The sequence below is a fragment of the Poromitra crassiceps genome, assembly GCF_964638095.1.
Source record: "Poromitra crassiceps genome assembly, chromosome: 7".
NCBI lineage: Eukaryota > Metazoa > Chordata > Actinopteri > Beryciformes > Melamphaidae > Poromitra > Poromitra crassiceps.
Genome location: NC_139628.1, coordinates 35,987,081 through 36,002,558, shown reverse-complemented (window position 1 = coordinate 36,002,558; position 15,478 = coordinate 35,987,081). Strand labels below are relative to the sequence as shown.

The following is a 15,478-nucleotide window of genomic DNA, read 5'->3' as shown; positions in this document are numbered from 1 at the left end:
GCTACTTCATGAATTTTATTAATGCACTCATGGCATGTTAAAATGTAACAACACAATAGCACACAAATTAAAGTTTATTTATGGATAGGCCTTCTTATTCATGTCTGATTGTATTATATTATAACACAATTCTGTGGCCCAATTGATTACAATTCTTAGAATGTATACATCTATAAATTTGTCAGATTCAGTCCACTACAAACCTCGAGCAACACTGCATGACTGAATCACACTACCTACTGTAGCCCTCTTTCAATTCTTGCCCCCGGTAGGAAATATGATGTTATGAGATGGGATCACGCGGGGGGAGGGAGTCAGAAAATCTGGGTAGTCATGCGCTAATCCGGTATTTAAGCTTGGGGCTTCAGTGGTGTGGCGCAATTAGAACCAGGGGCCCGAGCGCATGAGAGGGGAAGTTTTCTATCCACTGACTTGAAAGAGAAAGTAGCCTAATTAGTGATGTGATTTTAACTGGGGAAAAGGCTTGAGTGTACAGTTGCAGCAGAAATCGCAATTTTGGAAGTGGAACAGTAGAGTGCGTAAATTGCGTGCGTAAAATTTGGCGACTGTTTTGGACACTATGTGGAAGTATGGGTTTCTGGTGGTGCTGGGTGCGGTGGCCGTGAGCGCTCAGTTCCCGCGGGAGTGCGTGGCCCCGGAGAGGCTGCGAAGCGGGGAGTGCTGTCCATCCCCTCTCGGCCTGGACAACGACCCGTGTGGCTCCAGCTCGGGACGCGGACAGTGCGTGTCCTTATCGGTGGATACGCGCCGGCACGGTCCCCAGTACCCCCACGACGGACGCGATGATCGGGAAAGATGGCCCATCCGTTTCTTCAACCGCACCTGCCAGTGCAATGGGAACTTCAGCGGCTTTAACTGCGGTCGGTGCAGACACGGGTGGACGGGGGTGAACTGTGACCAGCGGGTCGCCGTTGGTAAGTGCAGTGCACGTTCTCTTGTGTAGTTTTATTCTTAATGAGTGTGGTTACTGATTAGAACAATCTGTCAAAATTGATCAATTGACACAAGGACATGGCAATAAAACAGCCATAATATGCATAAGTTTAATTGGCATATGGAGGGGTGAGAACCAGGGGCATACAATTGACAGGAGAGTAACAACAAACAAACAAACAAACAAACAAAAAGCGGGCTACTTTGTCCTGACTTTATTGAATTCAATATTTAATATGAGCATTTCACAAACATTAGGATGACAATAGCCAAATTCTGGCATTCAAAAATATTGTTGTTTGTGTTTTATTTGGAAGAAAGTCATCAGTTCATTGTGTTCAGTTTGGTCTTTTGTTTTTTGATGAACAACTCTGGGTTGGTTTAGAATTCACATCTGCCCTTAAGGGCAGTAGAAAGAGCTCATCAAGAGCTTTATTCATTTGATAAATATAACTCATTTTCGCCTAAAATGTCACTTACGCCCCTCTAGTTCCCACTTCCCACCCCTCGATATAGGCCTGTCTTTTCTTCTTCTTCTCCTCCTTCCTTTCCTGTCATTGAAACTCAGCCTTGATTAACGCATGACTGGTTAGTTCATCTCCTTTTTTTCTCCGGTAATCCCCCCAGTAAGGAGAAACGTGATGCTGCTCAGCGCGGATGAGAAGAGGGCGTTCGTGAACGCGCTGGACCGAGCCAAGCGCACGGTGCACCCGGACCTGGTGATCGCTACGCGACGCTACCAGGAGGTCTTCGGGCCCGACGGAAACACTGTGCAATTCGAAAACATCACCATCTACAATTACTTTGTGTGGTCCCACTATTACTCTGTCAGCAAGACGTTCCTGGGCGCGGGGCAGGCCAGTTTCGGGGGAGTGGACTTCTCCCACGAAGGGCCCGGCTTTGTCACCTGGCACAGATTCCACCTGTTGCAGCTGGAGCGAGACATGCAGGTGAGATAGCCAGGGGTGTAGCACCCTATAAGCCATCTCTCTGTGGGTCCCCCTTCCTCTCTTGATCGCATTACAGTCTTTTTGAGGGCACTCCTCGCATTGGGGCCCTGGGTAGTCAGTCCCACTTTTCCGCCCCTGGAGATAGCGCCCTCTAGAGGTGTGGCACTTGCCCTAAAACACCAAACGCCAACTTTTAGTAAACTGAGAAGTGGCCCAGTTTTCAGGTTTACTCACCTTAGGCTGACATAAATTCATAGTATAGCCTACAGTAGTAGCCTATACATCTTAGTATTGTCAAATTGATTTATGTTATATGCAGATAAGTGGAGAAAGAAACGCATAAATAATGCTTTGTCAATCCACTGGTGGCTTCTCTGGCATGTTTGTGTTCTGCCCTGCAGCTGTATTGGCTAGGAAATCATAATTGACCATACAATTTCATGCAATAATATGCAAGCGATGCACAAAATGTGATTTTAATCTTTTTATGCTCTGAGATTTAATCAGCACACCAGAGCGCCTGTTGGCCAATTGTTTTCTCCTGTTGCTGCTGACATATTGTCAAATGCAATTAAAATAACTATAATCCCAAAGAATATTGTTGTAATATGCAGATGCTACATTCCATTTATTTTGAATCTATTTGTGCATGGTGAATTAATCAATCTACTATTGAAATTGACTTTAAAGTGAAAATACAAATATGCTAGTCACTGGATTTCATACATAATGACTGCATTCCTGCATACATTAGGCTACACTTTATGGACACTAAGATTGTAACGTGACTGACGAGGCTATTCTTACTCACAGGAGCACTCAAACAAAGCCCATTTTATGTGTAGAAAACATTCCACCATGTCAGCCTAACACTGTGGAGCAGCTCCAGAAAGTGTTGTTTGCTTGGGTCTCTGGAGTCTAGCTTTGGAAAAGCGCATTCACATTCAAATTCAAATTCAAATTCACAAAAAAGTATTTATTGTAACTGTCATTTGATTTGAAACAACCAGGACATGCTGCAAGAGCCATCCTTTGCCCTGCCCTACTGGAACTTTGCCATCGGGGGAAGCACATGTGACATCTGCACCGACGACCTGATGGGGGCCAGGAGCAGCTTCGACATGAGCGGCCTGAGCTCCAACTCCATCTTCTCCCAGTGGAGGGTCCTCTGTGAGAATGTAGACGACTACGACACTCTGGGAACCATCTGCAACAGTAAGACTATTGTGCCCTCCAGGGGCTAGCAATCCCCTTCACTGGTTTCACAGCAATCCTCCGTGGAATTCCAACCACCAGGGATCCCACCAACATCCGACATGAATGTGAGCCAGAAAAATAGGCAAAATGTGTCCACAGCCCTTTACTCTCCCTCTGGGGCTTCTGGGTAGTGGAGAGGCAAAAGCACTCACCTAAGACCGCGGAGGCCCGGGTTCAATTCCCGCCAGCGGCACCTCCGGCTTGGTCAGATGCTCCTACAGACACAATTGGCCCTGTGTGTGGGTGGGAAACCACAGTGGGGTATGAGTCCTATGAGTATGTGGTCGGTCGACGCGCCTGTTAAGGGGAGAGGGCAACTGGGGGGAACAGCATGACCCACCAATGCGCTTCCTGCCGGTGAAACTCCTTGCTGTCAGGTGAAACTCCTTGCTGTCAGGTGAAAAGAAGCGGCTGGTGACTGCACATGTATCGGAGGAAGCATGTGTTAGTCTACGGCTCTCCCCAGATCAGCAGAGGGGGTGGAGCAACGACCGGGACAGCAGGGGGAATTGGCCAAGTACAATTGGGGAGAAAATGGGAGAAAAATCAGGGGGGAAAAATCTTGATCTTCAGATAGTGAATTGTATTATTTTAATTTTCAGCTGAAGATACACTGCACTATGAAGCCTTATCCAATATTTTGATTTCTCCCGCTGTCTGCTCCCAGGCACTGAGACGTCTGCTATCAGGAGGAACCCAGCAGGAAACGTCAACAGGCCCATGGTGCAGCGTCTCCCGGAGCCCCAGGACGTGGCAGACTGCCTGCAGGTCAACACCTTCGACACGCCACCCTACTACTCCACCTCCTCTGAAAGCTTCAGGAACACCATTGAAGGTGCGTGTGTGCATTTATTTCACGAGTGATAGGCTGACAAGTAGGCTGTCTCTCTATTATATCACACGCATTCAATACACACTTCTCATATTGTGTCTGCAGGCTACAGCGCCCCCCAGGGGAACTATGACCCTGTGGTGAGGAGCCTCCACAACCTGGCCCATCTGTTCCTGAACGGGACGGGGGGACAGACTCACCTCTCCCCCAACGACCCCATCTTCGTCCTGCTCCACACCTACACTGACGCCATCTTTGACGAGTGGCTGAGGAGACACAGTCCAGGTATTTCAGCCGAGGGCTGGACAATATGGACCAAAAATCATATCTCGGTATTGTTAGGCTGAATGACGATACACAATATACTCAGTATTTTCTACGAAGTAGGCTAAATGTTCAGTTGTAAGTCAAAGCCACATGTGAGATGTAGGGCTAGGCGATATGGAGTAAAAATCAATATATAATATATAATATTTTTTTACCAAATACCCTGATATCATTATTGTGACAATATTGTAGGGATGACTCTGGTGCTTTCACAAAATATTTACACAATGAGATTTGACATGAATAATCGTCAGTAATGTGGATATAATGAGTAAGTGGGTAAAGTATAAAGTAAAGTAAAGGTATAGAACAGCTAGAACAGTCTGGTAAATCACATCACTTTGCTGTAATGCAAACAGGGATAGGCAACAAATATGCCATATCACAATAGTACGACATCCAAAATCTAAGGCGATGTAGTCGCATATGACAATATATTGCCCAGTCCTATTTAAGCCACCAAATCTAACTTTTCCCTATATGTTCCAAGTCATACTTGGTCAATGTATTTGCCTCCCTAATAGATTTTTACATATACTCGCCAAAATATACACTGAAGAATGAGGTCAATTATAGCAATCGCAGGCACTGTTGTTGTTTTTTTGCTAATGCTGTATTGTTTGCTGTCAAGCTAACTCTACGTTCCCAATATTTTACAGATTCAGTTGTGTACCCCGAAGAAAATGCCCCCATTGGTCACAACAGGGGCTACAACATGGTGCCTTTCTGGCCGCCTGTCACTAACGCTGAGATGTTTGTGACTGCCCCGGAGAACCTTGGCTACTCTTATGATGCTGTATGGCCAGGTAAGGGTGCCGGATTACTAATTAGAGTCTCATATTCTGTCACTGTCTTTGAATAAGTCCAGATGATGATGATGATAGGATAATTAATCGCCGACTTCTGCCTTTCTATAGGCCAAGCTTTGACTGTGACTGAGATCATCACCATCGCAATTGTCGCCGGCCTTCTGATTGTCGCGGCCATTTTCGCTGCCACCACGTGTGCCATGCGCGCCAAGTCTCACAAGATGGAGGGGCGCCAGCCTCTGCTCGGAGATCAGTACCAGCGCTACGACGATGACAAAAGCCAATCTGTAGTCTAGGATCGGCCTTCAAACATCAGCCTCGGCTACACGCCCCTTCTCTTTCCTGAATCTGGGGGTTTCATATCAATAAAGAACATATGTTGTTGAATGGTACAAGGTGCTGATAGAAAGTAATCTTTTTTCAACATTCATATCCCACTTTGACTCCAAATGCAGGGTAGACTAAGGCCTTATACTTATACGTTTATATTACAAATGTGAACAAACTATTCTCTTCAGTATAGTAGTCAATCCTTGTGTTAAGCGCTAGGAAAGCAATTAAGAACTATTTCCTCAGTACAATGAAGATGTACAATATCGCCTGCCAAGATACAGGTTTTTCAGAGTAAAGGTATGCTGTACATCCTTTAAGGGTGCATCTTTACGATGGAAGATAATCCCTCTGCAATTGCCATAGCGCACCTGTCAGTCCAATGGAATGTGTCGTCAATCCAATAAAATTATGACATGAACAAAGGGTGGGTGTTGGGCCATATTGGTGCAACAGGTGGCGCTGTATTGGTGCCAGAGCTGGTGCTGTATTGGTGCCACAGGTGGTGCTGTAGCCGGGAAATGCATGTTCAACCATTTGAAATTGAGCTTTTGGTACCATCCAATGTTGCATTGCATCCAGTCTTGCAGGCCATTATACAGTATGTTGTGCCTTTTAGTTTGTTTGTTGTATACGTTAGCTGTACTTACACAGTGCCTTGATGTAAGAAATGTAGACATTCTGACAGGGATTCAAGATGTTATATTGTAAATTTGTAAACACAGTTCAAAGTGACAGACTTATTTGAAATGAGGTAATACATGCAAAATAATTAAAATCGTAATCTCAAAATCTAGCAATCCTGCCATGTTTATATCACACGCTTTAAGTGTTTTTACCATCTTTAGTTTAGTTTAGTCTAACTGCACAGTCAAAAAACTTGTGAAGCAATAGAATTGTGACAAAATACAAAGATATTGTCCATGTAACGACTAATATTATATTGTAAATACTGTATTTAACTGTCCCCTTCCAGCAAATATGGAGCTGTGTTACCCACAAGGGGGTGCAATAGTTCAATCTCTGAAACTGCCCCATTCCTTGTGGAAAGCTGCACTTGTTGAGTATATGAAAAGTTAGTAATATGCTTTTTTATTATTATTATTAATATGCATTTAGATTGATCTGAACTGTTTAATTGTTTAATGAAGATGAAGGTTAAACAGGGGAAATCCAATCCATCATGGTGACTCAGAAGAAACGAAGCTGCAGACATCCAGAATACTGAGGAGCCTGCAGTCCTGTGACCTCATTGAACTCTGTAGCCTACTCACACAATAACTTATAATATAAATAACATATTTTTTTTTTAAATGAGTTATTAACCTGTGCTATTTTTACATGTATACATTTGCCAAAATGCTGCTGTGTCTGGATGCAGTGGATTAAACTTTTTTCTCCAACTCATGCACAGGTTTATTCTGCTTTTACGCACAGATGTTGAGATGCAAGTATTATCTTGATGTGACAAAACCCAGAATAAGAACAAAAATACATTCATATACATTTCAACAGCATAGGTGTACATGTGTTGTGTAATGTACTTTTTTTTGTTGCTATTTTCATGTAGGTTCATTGTGTTTTTACATGTAAATTTTATGGAATATATTTTCCCTATTAGCCTATATAAAAAAAACATTTAAAATAATATTTGCTGATGTTTTAAAATACAGTATCTGATAGTCCCAGGGTACATTAATGCATTTAGCCTAATTACATTGTTGAAATAGCCTGACATGATATAAAAAAAAAAACACTCATGTCATCGTGCATTCCTTTATAACTGGGGACTGGTAATCTTACGACTTCAAAGGTCATGAGCTGGGCGGTGACGTCATCAGAGCTGGTATGTCCCATTCCAAACTCGTAGGAGTCTCAGCAGCCCCAACCTCAAAAATCCAAGATGGCTGCGCCGCGCAACAACAGTAGTAGTATAATCGTAGTAATGTTGTTTAGCACTTCTGTTTTGTTTGTGTCTCATTAAATCAGCTGTACACACAGCACTGCCTAACTTCTATCTGTGTGGACATGAGGCTGCAGTGTTTGTATGCGCAAATTGCCGCGAAATGCCATGTTGTCAATTTTATTGCTAACAATGGCTAACAATGGCTAGCCTGGCTAGCGACTGGATCTGACCAATGAACAGTGAACTTCCCAGCTCAAGTTTTCTGCAAATGGAACGCTAACAAAACGGATGTGATGTCATTTAGCCTCCACATCCCAGTTATTTTGCGATAAAGGAATGCGCCATCAGTCTCCATCATTGGCCACGCCCATATGGTTTATGGTTTACTTGGCTTAACGTTATTCCTTTATATAAATTTGTATGGATGCTATTTGGCCAGGTGGTGAATATGATCTCCCGGTGTTGAGCCAAAGTTTGCATCTCCAAAATGTTTTTCCTGACTTAACTTTTGTCCCACCTCACCTGGCCTGGTGTCTGGTTACAGGGGAAGCTCCGCTTGGGAGGGTCTAGCGGGCAGCAAAGCACGCTGTCATTAAACTGTCTGTCCCATCTACTGGCCAGACGCTTCAATGAGCGCTCCAACTGAAACACTGTAGCGCTGTAGTGGACCCGTGATCATTTCAAGTGTCTTTACCTGATACAGTGTTGCCGTGCCGTGGACTGACTGAACACTTTGAAGTTGGGAGTAGAGCGTGTTCGGGGCGCAACCTCTCCCAACAACTTGGCTTCTTTGCTCGGTCACTTTTGAAGCTGGTCGTCGCTGGCTGGATACAACGAACGAACGTCTCCGTCCGTCGTCCCCAGCAAGTCCTGGGAGCATTTCCCTCTGCCATGGACGAGGACAGCGTCGTGCACGATTTTAAGGATATTGAGACAAAGTTGGGTCGCAAAGTCCCCGATAGCCTCATACGTTCTCTCGCGGGAGGAAAACATCACGAGAAGTCTGCTGCAGCGGCACCGCATCTCGCGAAGAACCGTGCGAGCTCTGCTGACTTGAAAAGGCTGGAGAGCAAAATGTTATTCTTGAAGCAAGAGATGGTGAGTGGTCTTCTTTCTGATAGACGATCTCACTTAATTGAAGGAGCAGTTAAGAAAAGGTCACAGACAGTAGCTGCTGGTTTTAGGGGATCTAAGCTGCCAACACTGGTCCCAGAGTCATAAATCTGCACTGTATGCTATAACCATATGGCTTATTATATGGGGCGCCGCCAAGAAATAATGTTTATGTTCATTTTCAGCTTTCTATTCAAAGTTCGCCGACTTGTAATTTGAAGGGAGGTCACTGCATGTGAAGAGACTCGCTCTCTCAACTGTCCACGCTGTACTTTGCCTTAAAGCCAAGATACACAAGTAAGGCCTCAAATAAACAGACTAAACTATCATTATTATTTAGTGTAGTTTTATTTCTGGTTGCTTCAAAGTGACCTTCTTGTACTGTAATATATTGCATTCACTGGCAGCCTAACCCTGGGTGCACTGGGCATGCCTAGCTCAATGCAAAACAGGTCTTTGTGTCAACATGTGATAGTAAAATGTAAACATCCAGTGTGGTAAGTGTTCTCCCATAAAGTACTGTGAAACCACCCAGTTGGTGAGAGCCATTCACACCTGCTCACTACAACAGTTCTTTGTTGATGACCCGTCCTCGCCTCAGTGAACCCACCCCCTCTTTCCCTTGTGATTCAAATGCATCTGTGATCATGTTCTGCCTCTATGTTGTGTTCGCCCTTTTCATGATTACATATTTTTATTTTCTAACACACACTATTCAATATTCCACAAATTGTTACATAGCTGAGATCACAGCCTCATTTGACCCATAGTCACAGCCTGACCTGACCCCCATTTCAAGTCTAAAGGTCACTAAAAGGTATTAGGATTCCTGAGCAGATGGCCAAGTTGACCGAGTTTCGCAGACTATAGGAGTGCAGTTTAGTGGCCGACTAACCAACTGAGGACAACCACAGGCCTGAGTCAGACTTTTTGTTATTGTGTTTAGTTTTATATAGTTTTTTATATCAATGTAAGCGCTGAGTGAGACATGAGATGTGGTCACACATCTGGAAGACGCACATTTAGTTTTTGAAGATATAAGAACAGCCTTTGCTTTGATCAGCTAATCTTATTACAGTTTTCATCTTAGAAAAACCCTCAGATCGGATTCGGAGTGTAATTTCCATTATCGGTCTCCTGACGCTGCGCATTGTTGATGTCTAATTTGGGCCATCTTGGGCTTTTGTGCTGCTGTCACTCCTTAAACCTACGTCTTAATCTCTAATCCCACCAGACAGCCTCTCCTCCTCTGGTGTGCATGGTCAGCTTTGGCCCGCTGCCAGACGATCACACCCATAGCAACACTGTGTTGCTATAAGTGCCATGCAAATAATCTGTAGCCTGTCAAATAAGCAAACATAAAATGAATACATTTGATTGAATAAAGTAGTGCAGGCAGCGTCGAACGATATTAGGAAACAACCTTTATTACTTTATATTACCGGATAATAAAGGGATAATCCTAAATAATAAAACATGTCATCTTGGAGGTTCAATATCATTGCCCAGTAGGCGACACTCATATTGACGCAGCACTAATCATGTTTGCTAAGCTCATCTTGTGATCTAGCCACCCACCGGTTCCCTCCTATGAATATGAGACGGCTATTTGGAGAAAGAGTCCAGTTTGGCTCCATCTGCTTGGCTTGCATATGTGCATAAAAAGCGGGTGGCCACGCTCACAAAACAAACACACACTGCCAGGCAGCGCTATGAGGCAAACGGAGGCCGCTTGCAAATCCACTTCCAAGAAAGGCTGTTTTATGTTTGATCATCAAGCCAGCTGTCCGGAACATTATATACTACTGCCCTGTCGTCCCCCATCTGCCTGGTGTGTTTTGACTGCGTTTGGCTGTTGCTACTGTACGTTTTGACAATGGCACCATAGGCTGACCACTTCCACCCTGAATCAATGGCATAGTTGTCATGGTAGGGAGGGAGTTCACTCAATGGCCTTTCTGTCTATAGTGGGCATATCATTCAGCGCCATGGAAACCCTTTACTGGCCATGCCGTTACATGAGGAGTACAAGATGCTAGTCTTTTTCCAGGGCCATATAGTTGTGTGTCTCTTCCTTCCACAGGCAGGCTTGATAGTGTCAGTGAAAAAGAGCATAGGCTGCTGCTGTCCATGAGTGGAATGCAAACAGCACCTTATCTCTTGTCTTCATAAATATTTAAGACTCATTTTCGAGTGGTTGACGACTGCGGTTCTTGGCTGTTACTACTGTCCATTTCCGACACATTTCCTGGGGGTGTTTGCCACTGGCTAGAGTGTTTTCATTCAGTGGCGTCATAGGCTGACCACTCCATCCTCAATCAATGGCGTAGTTGTCATGGGAGTTGGAGCAATGGCCGTTCTGTCTATAGTAGGGCATATCATTTATCACCATGGAAACCCTTTTGCTGGCCATGCCAAGAAGGACAAGATACAAGTCTTTTTCCAGGGCCATATAAATTAGTGATGTCTCTGTCTTCCACAAGCAGGCTTGATAGCGTCAATGGAGAGAGCATATATAGCTCTGCTGCTGTCCATGAGCGGAACGCAAAAAGCAGCTTATCTCTTTTTCTTCATAAATATTTAAGACTCATTTCCGAGTGGTAGAGGTGAACCGACTATGCCTCGCTCGTGCACTTGTCTCCGCAATGACAATAAAGAACCATGATGTTTTTTATGAATGCCTTGGATTCCACTTATAGGGGTTTTGATATGAGAACTTAGTATGTGACCTAATGGAAGTAGCAGATGTGTTAAAAACACTTGATCATCATGCCCTGTCCTGATGTGAGCGTGTGTTCTCTCTCCAACGCCCAGGCGCATCTGCGAGCCATCGACGTCAAGCTGATGCAGCAGCTGCTGTCGATCAACGAGGGCATCGAGTCCATCCGCTGGATGATCGAAGACAAAGGAGGGGCGGCCAGCCAGGAGGGCAGCCTGACGGGCAGCCTGTACAGCCTCTCCGACAGCCAGGAGGACGGCGCGTCACTGCGAGGCAGCTTCAACAGCCTGAACGATGCGAACAGCGACGGCCTGGATGGTATATCTGTCGGCAGCTATCTGGATACGCTAGCGGAGGATCTCCCAGACCAGCCGTCGCCCACCACGGACCTCGACTGTTTTGTGGATCAAAACGTAATCGACGGCGGCGACACTTTCAGCAAATCGCCGCTGAAACTCAGGGTGGAATCGGACGAATACTACTGCTTTGGATAGCGACGATCGGCTCAATGTGGTCGGCGATTGCCGATACTACTGAGATATTTTCCGATGAAAGATTTACGACACGCCTTCACTTTGGCAAATTAACACACTTGACTGTTTTTTGTGTGTTTTGTTTTGTTTTTGTTCGCCACATGCTCCACATTTTTTTCTGTCATTTCACTTTGACACCAAAGTGGGCCGGCAACACTTGCTGAATGACTCGCAGAACTTTATAACTTGAAACCAATTTCCTTAATGTTCCTCATCAAACCATTGCCACTTAATGTCACACCAAATGCAAGGGAAAAACACCTTAATCTTAATGATGTCTTAATAATGTGTTATTGTGCAGATTGATTAAACTGAACAAAAGATGCTCTACGATGCACTAATATGATATTTATTGCTAGGACATTCTTACTCTCCTCCAATACTGTAACGTTTTTCACAATTACTTGTTGGCTTAAAAACATTTAACGAAGAATGGGTTCATGAAAGCATCCATTTCAGTAGTAATAAGTATCACTACAGTGAGATCGTTCCTGCAAACTGCTCCTCTCCTCTCATCCTCTCACACCAGTTCTGCAATGTCAACATCTGTGTGGGACTGCAGGTTCCTTCCTTTATCTCAGATCATCTGTGGCAAATTGAACGTGGACTTTGTAGTGTGGCTCAGCCACAGTCACAATCATCTGATCTCAGTAAAGGATTGGGATTTTTAATTAAGGATAATTAGGATTTAGCAGCCATTTGGAAAATTACAAAAAAAAATCATAGCTACTGTGTTAATCTCCAGGACGAGCTCTTTTAAGTAGCAGAACAAAGTGGTTTTATAGTGAAGTGTTTTACAGCAAGTGCAATTTTGTTTCCATGCCAAATTCAGAGCACCACCTCTGTCTGCAGCTTTTAATTTCTCACTTTAACGTTTTGACTGACGGCATTAAATGTTATACCTCGGTCAACACGACTAGAATTTTTACGACATGTAGTTTTAACTACAAGAGATTAGTTGCTTATTGAAAGCACAGATACTTGATGGATGGAATACCAAAGCAATTTGATTGTATGACAGATAATTTAGGCCTGAGGCAACGCGCGTTGACACCAGATGGAAGATTTGTTTAAGGTGGATGTATGTCAAACACATGTTTGCTGCTTATAGGGGGCACATTTTAAAGCTAGTTCACTGTTGTCAAATGTTTGACTGAAGTTTTAACAAAATCTATTTCTGTACAAAAAAAACAGTTATTTTAAACTTTAAACTCCATTGATGTGTATAGGGAGCCAAAGTGAACGTCACTTCCTGTTTCTCTCAGCGTACCAGCGTCTGAAAAAATATGAATGGTGGTGAACGGAGACAGATGTGACTCTTTTTGATGTGTGTGCCACGGGAGTACACATATCATGTTTGTCAATGTAAACTATAACTTTGCAAATCAAGAAAGTCGCAGTTTGTGGTAAAACTGTGGCACTATGACTTATAAATCAGTTATAAAAAAGTGACGTCTCTCCTGCCAGTCATGTTGTTGATGGTGTGACGTATATTGTGTGATGCAAGAGATGTAGTCGATTGACAAAACTAAACCTTACGTTTCAGTTTCAGGACAAACTGCGACTTTCTTGACATGCATAGTTATCTTTTAAATTGACAAAATGTACATGTGTACCCCGTGGCACAATTCAAACAGAATAAAAAGGGTCACGTCTCTCTCCGTTCACCACCATTCCTATTTATATAGAGGCAGGAAGTGACGTTCACTTTGGCTCCCTATGCCATGTGTGTTGTGTATATGCTGCCTACCTAAAAAAAAAACATGTCAATAATTGCTGAATGGTATGTTGTGGAATGAAATAATATATTGTGACTTTCTTCTTTCTCACGTTGTGTAATTATTTTTTCTTTTGTTCCCAAAAAACACCTACACGTAGTCTTAGCTGTCGGGCAATTGTCAATTTGTGGATATAAAAACGCATTTTTCACTGACGTCATTATGGACTCCTAATGGGACGGAACGTGGACATTGTGGTGCTTTCCTGTCTTGGTGCATTTAAGCTAGAATAATCTTGTAATAATGGAGTTGCAACTTGCGGTGCCTTGTCTAATGTAGCATGGAAAAGTGCCCTCATTATCCCACATCACATCACTGAGAAAACACAGAGCTGGGAAGGTTATTACGAATTCTAAATTCAGAAAATGACTGCTTATTTCACCCTATAAAAATCCCACAAACTATTAGCAGAGGAACGCCTGCACGTCGGCTACTATTTGGGAGGTTTGAGACTTATCACAGATGAGGAATCTGGTTACCGTGTAAAAACCCTTGAGAATCTCTCCTCTGAGTGTGATGCTTGGACCAAGTCAATTAAAACTAACACCAATGAAAAATGAGCAACAGTAGGAGTAGACATAGAGCTCAACAGTCATGTGACATGTCTTGCCCCGGAAGTGAGTTTCCCATTCATTTTCTCTAGATATTAAAAAAAAAAAAAACGTTTTTTTAAAAGGTTTTTCTGGATTTCAGTTTCCTTTAAAATATTTCACTTGGAGCAAAAACAAAAAATAAAGACTGAAGGGGGAAGGGGGGGGGGGGGGGTCAAATCGGAAAATGTGTTTCCCCTTGATGTAATTTTTTATTTTTGCTCCAACTGAAATGTTTGATGGTCACTCACGATTCAGTCGGTCACGGGTTGGCTTGGTTCCTGCCTTAAAACTGGTTATATAAGGATTTTTCTAAATGTCTATGGAGAAAATGAATGTGGGAAACTCACGTCCGTCCGGGGCAACAGATGTCACGTGACTGTTGAGCTCTATAGCAGCCACACAGCCTATTTTATTGGATGCTATTTTAGTTTTGATTCATCTCACTTCCTTCTCTCAGTGTTTCCGGGGATAATTGAAGTTCCAGACAGACCGTTTAAAGGGAAAGTCATTATTGGAAAGTTGAGACCCCCGGTTTCTATGGCCGGCAGACTAACGAGTGGCCATGGGGCGTAGGCTACTGCAGCAGTTCCCAGAGTAGGATGACACCCTCTCTTAGTCAGCCTGACTCGTTAGATTAGCCAGGATTTATCCACCTCTTAATGAGACCTCCTTTTAAAGCTCTCTCGCCTCAGGCTCTCACACAGCAGTTGAGATTGGTATCAGTCAACACACGAATGGATGATTTTGTGTTGTGGCAGACTTCTCGCATAAGATGGAATGCATAAAATACCCACACTTTACTAGTAATGGGCAGACTGGACACAAAAGGACGCTTTATATTATTCATCAGTCCCACGCAGATACGATCATTCTGTTTATCCGGGCGCATTTAGCATACTTGTAACCTTGTCTCACTTGGAAGTGTATAGGAGCTTGATTTGGTTTATGTTGCCTTGCCTTATCTCTCCCTCGCAGAGTCTTTGGCAGGCAGGCTTAAGCTCCCTGTCAAGCTAAACCGAGCCAAAGGCACTATAAAGCAGAGAGCATTGTTGAGTGGCAGCATGACCTCCGTGTCAGCCATTCAATTAAAGGCACCGAAAGTTGTCTCAAAATACTCACAATTCCATGTTTTCACTAATTTAACCATGTAACCGCTGATTATAGCATTGAATCCCCGGAGGAGAAATGTTGAGACTAGACCTACTGGCCCGTGAAGTAATTGGACATCGAGAACAGGTTCTGCGAGTTGATGTTGTAATAACTTTGAGAGTCAGAATTCCTCAGAGCTCCATGGTACGCTACACATGAACAAGAAGCTGCCTCTTGGGTCTTCCTTAGTCTTGGTCTTTTATGCATAAAGAGCAAATACTAAGGCAA

General features: G+C 43.7%; 2 protein-coding genes across 2 annotated transcripts; both read left to right on the top strand.

The window, feature by feature from the left end:
* The first annotated feature begins 397 nt into the window (after positions 1 to 397).
* tyrp1a (tyrosinase-related protein 1a) lies at positions 398 to 6,864 on the top strand. The gene is made up of 7 exons (XM_083640747.1): positions 398 to 935; positions 1,582 to 1,904; positions 2,915 to 3,119; positions 3,829 to 3,996; positions 4,099 to 4,278; positions 4,980 to 5,126; positions 5,238 to 6,864. The coding sequence occupies exons 1-7, from the start codon at positions 581 to 583 to the stop codon at positions 5,423 to 5,425; spliced, it is 1,566 nt and encodes a 521-aa protein (XP_083496873.1). The 5' UTR covers positions 398 to 580; the 3' UTR covers positions 5,426 to 6,864.
* A 1,116-nt stretch (positions 6,865 to 7,980) lies between these two features.
* lurap1l (leucine rich adaptor protein 1 like) lies at positions 7,981 to 13,555 on the top strand. The gene is made up of 2 exons (XM_083640875.1): positions 7,981 to 8,463; positions 11,293 to 13,555. The coding sequence occupies exons 1-2, from the start codon at positions 8,257 to 8,259 to the stop codon at positions 11,689 to 11,691; spliced, it is 606 nt and encodes a 201-aa protein (XP_083497001.1). The 5' UTR covers positions 7,981 to 8,256; the 3' UTR covers positions 11,692 to 13,555.
* The last annotated feature ends 1,923 nt before the right edge of the window (positions 13,556 to 15,478 follow it).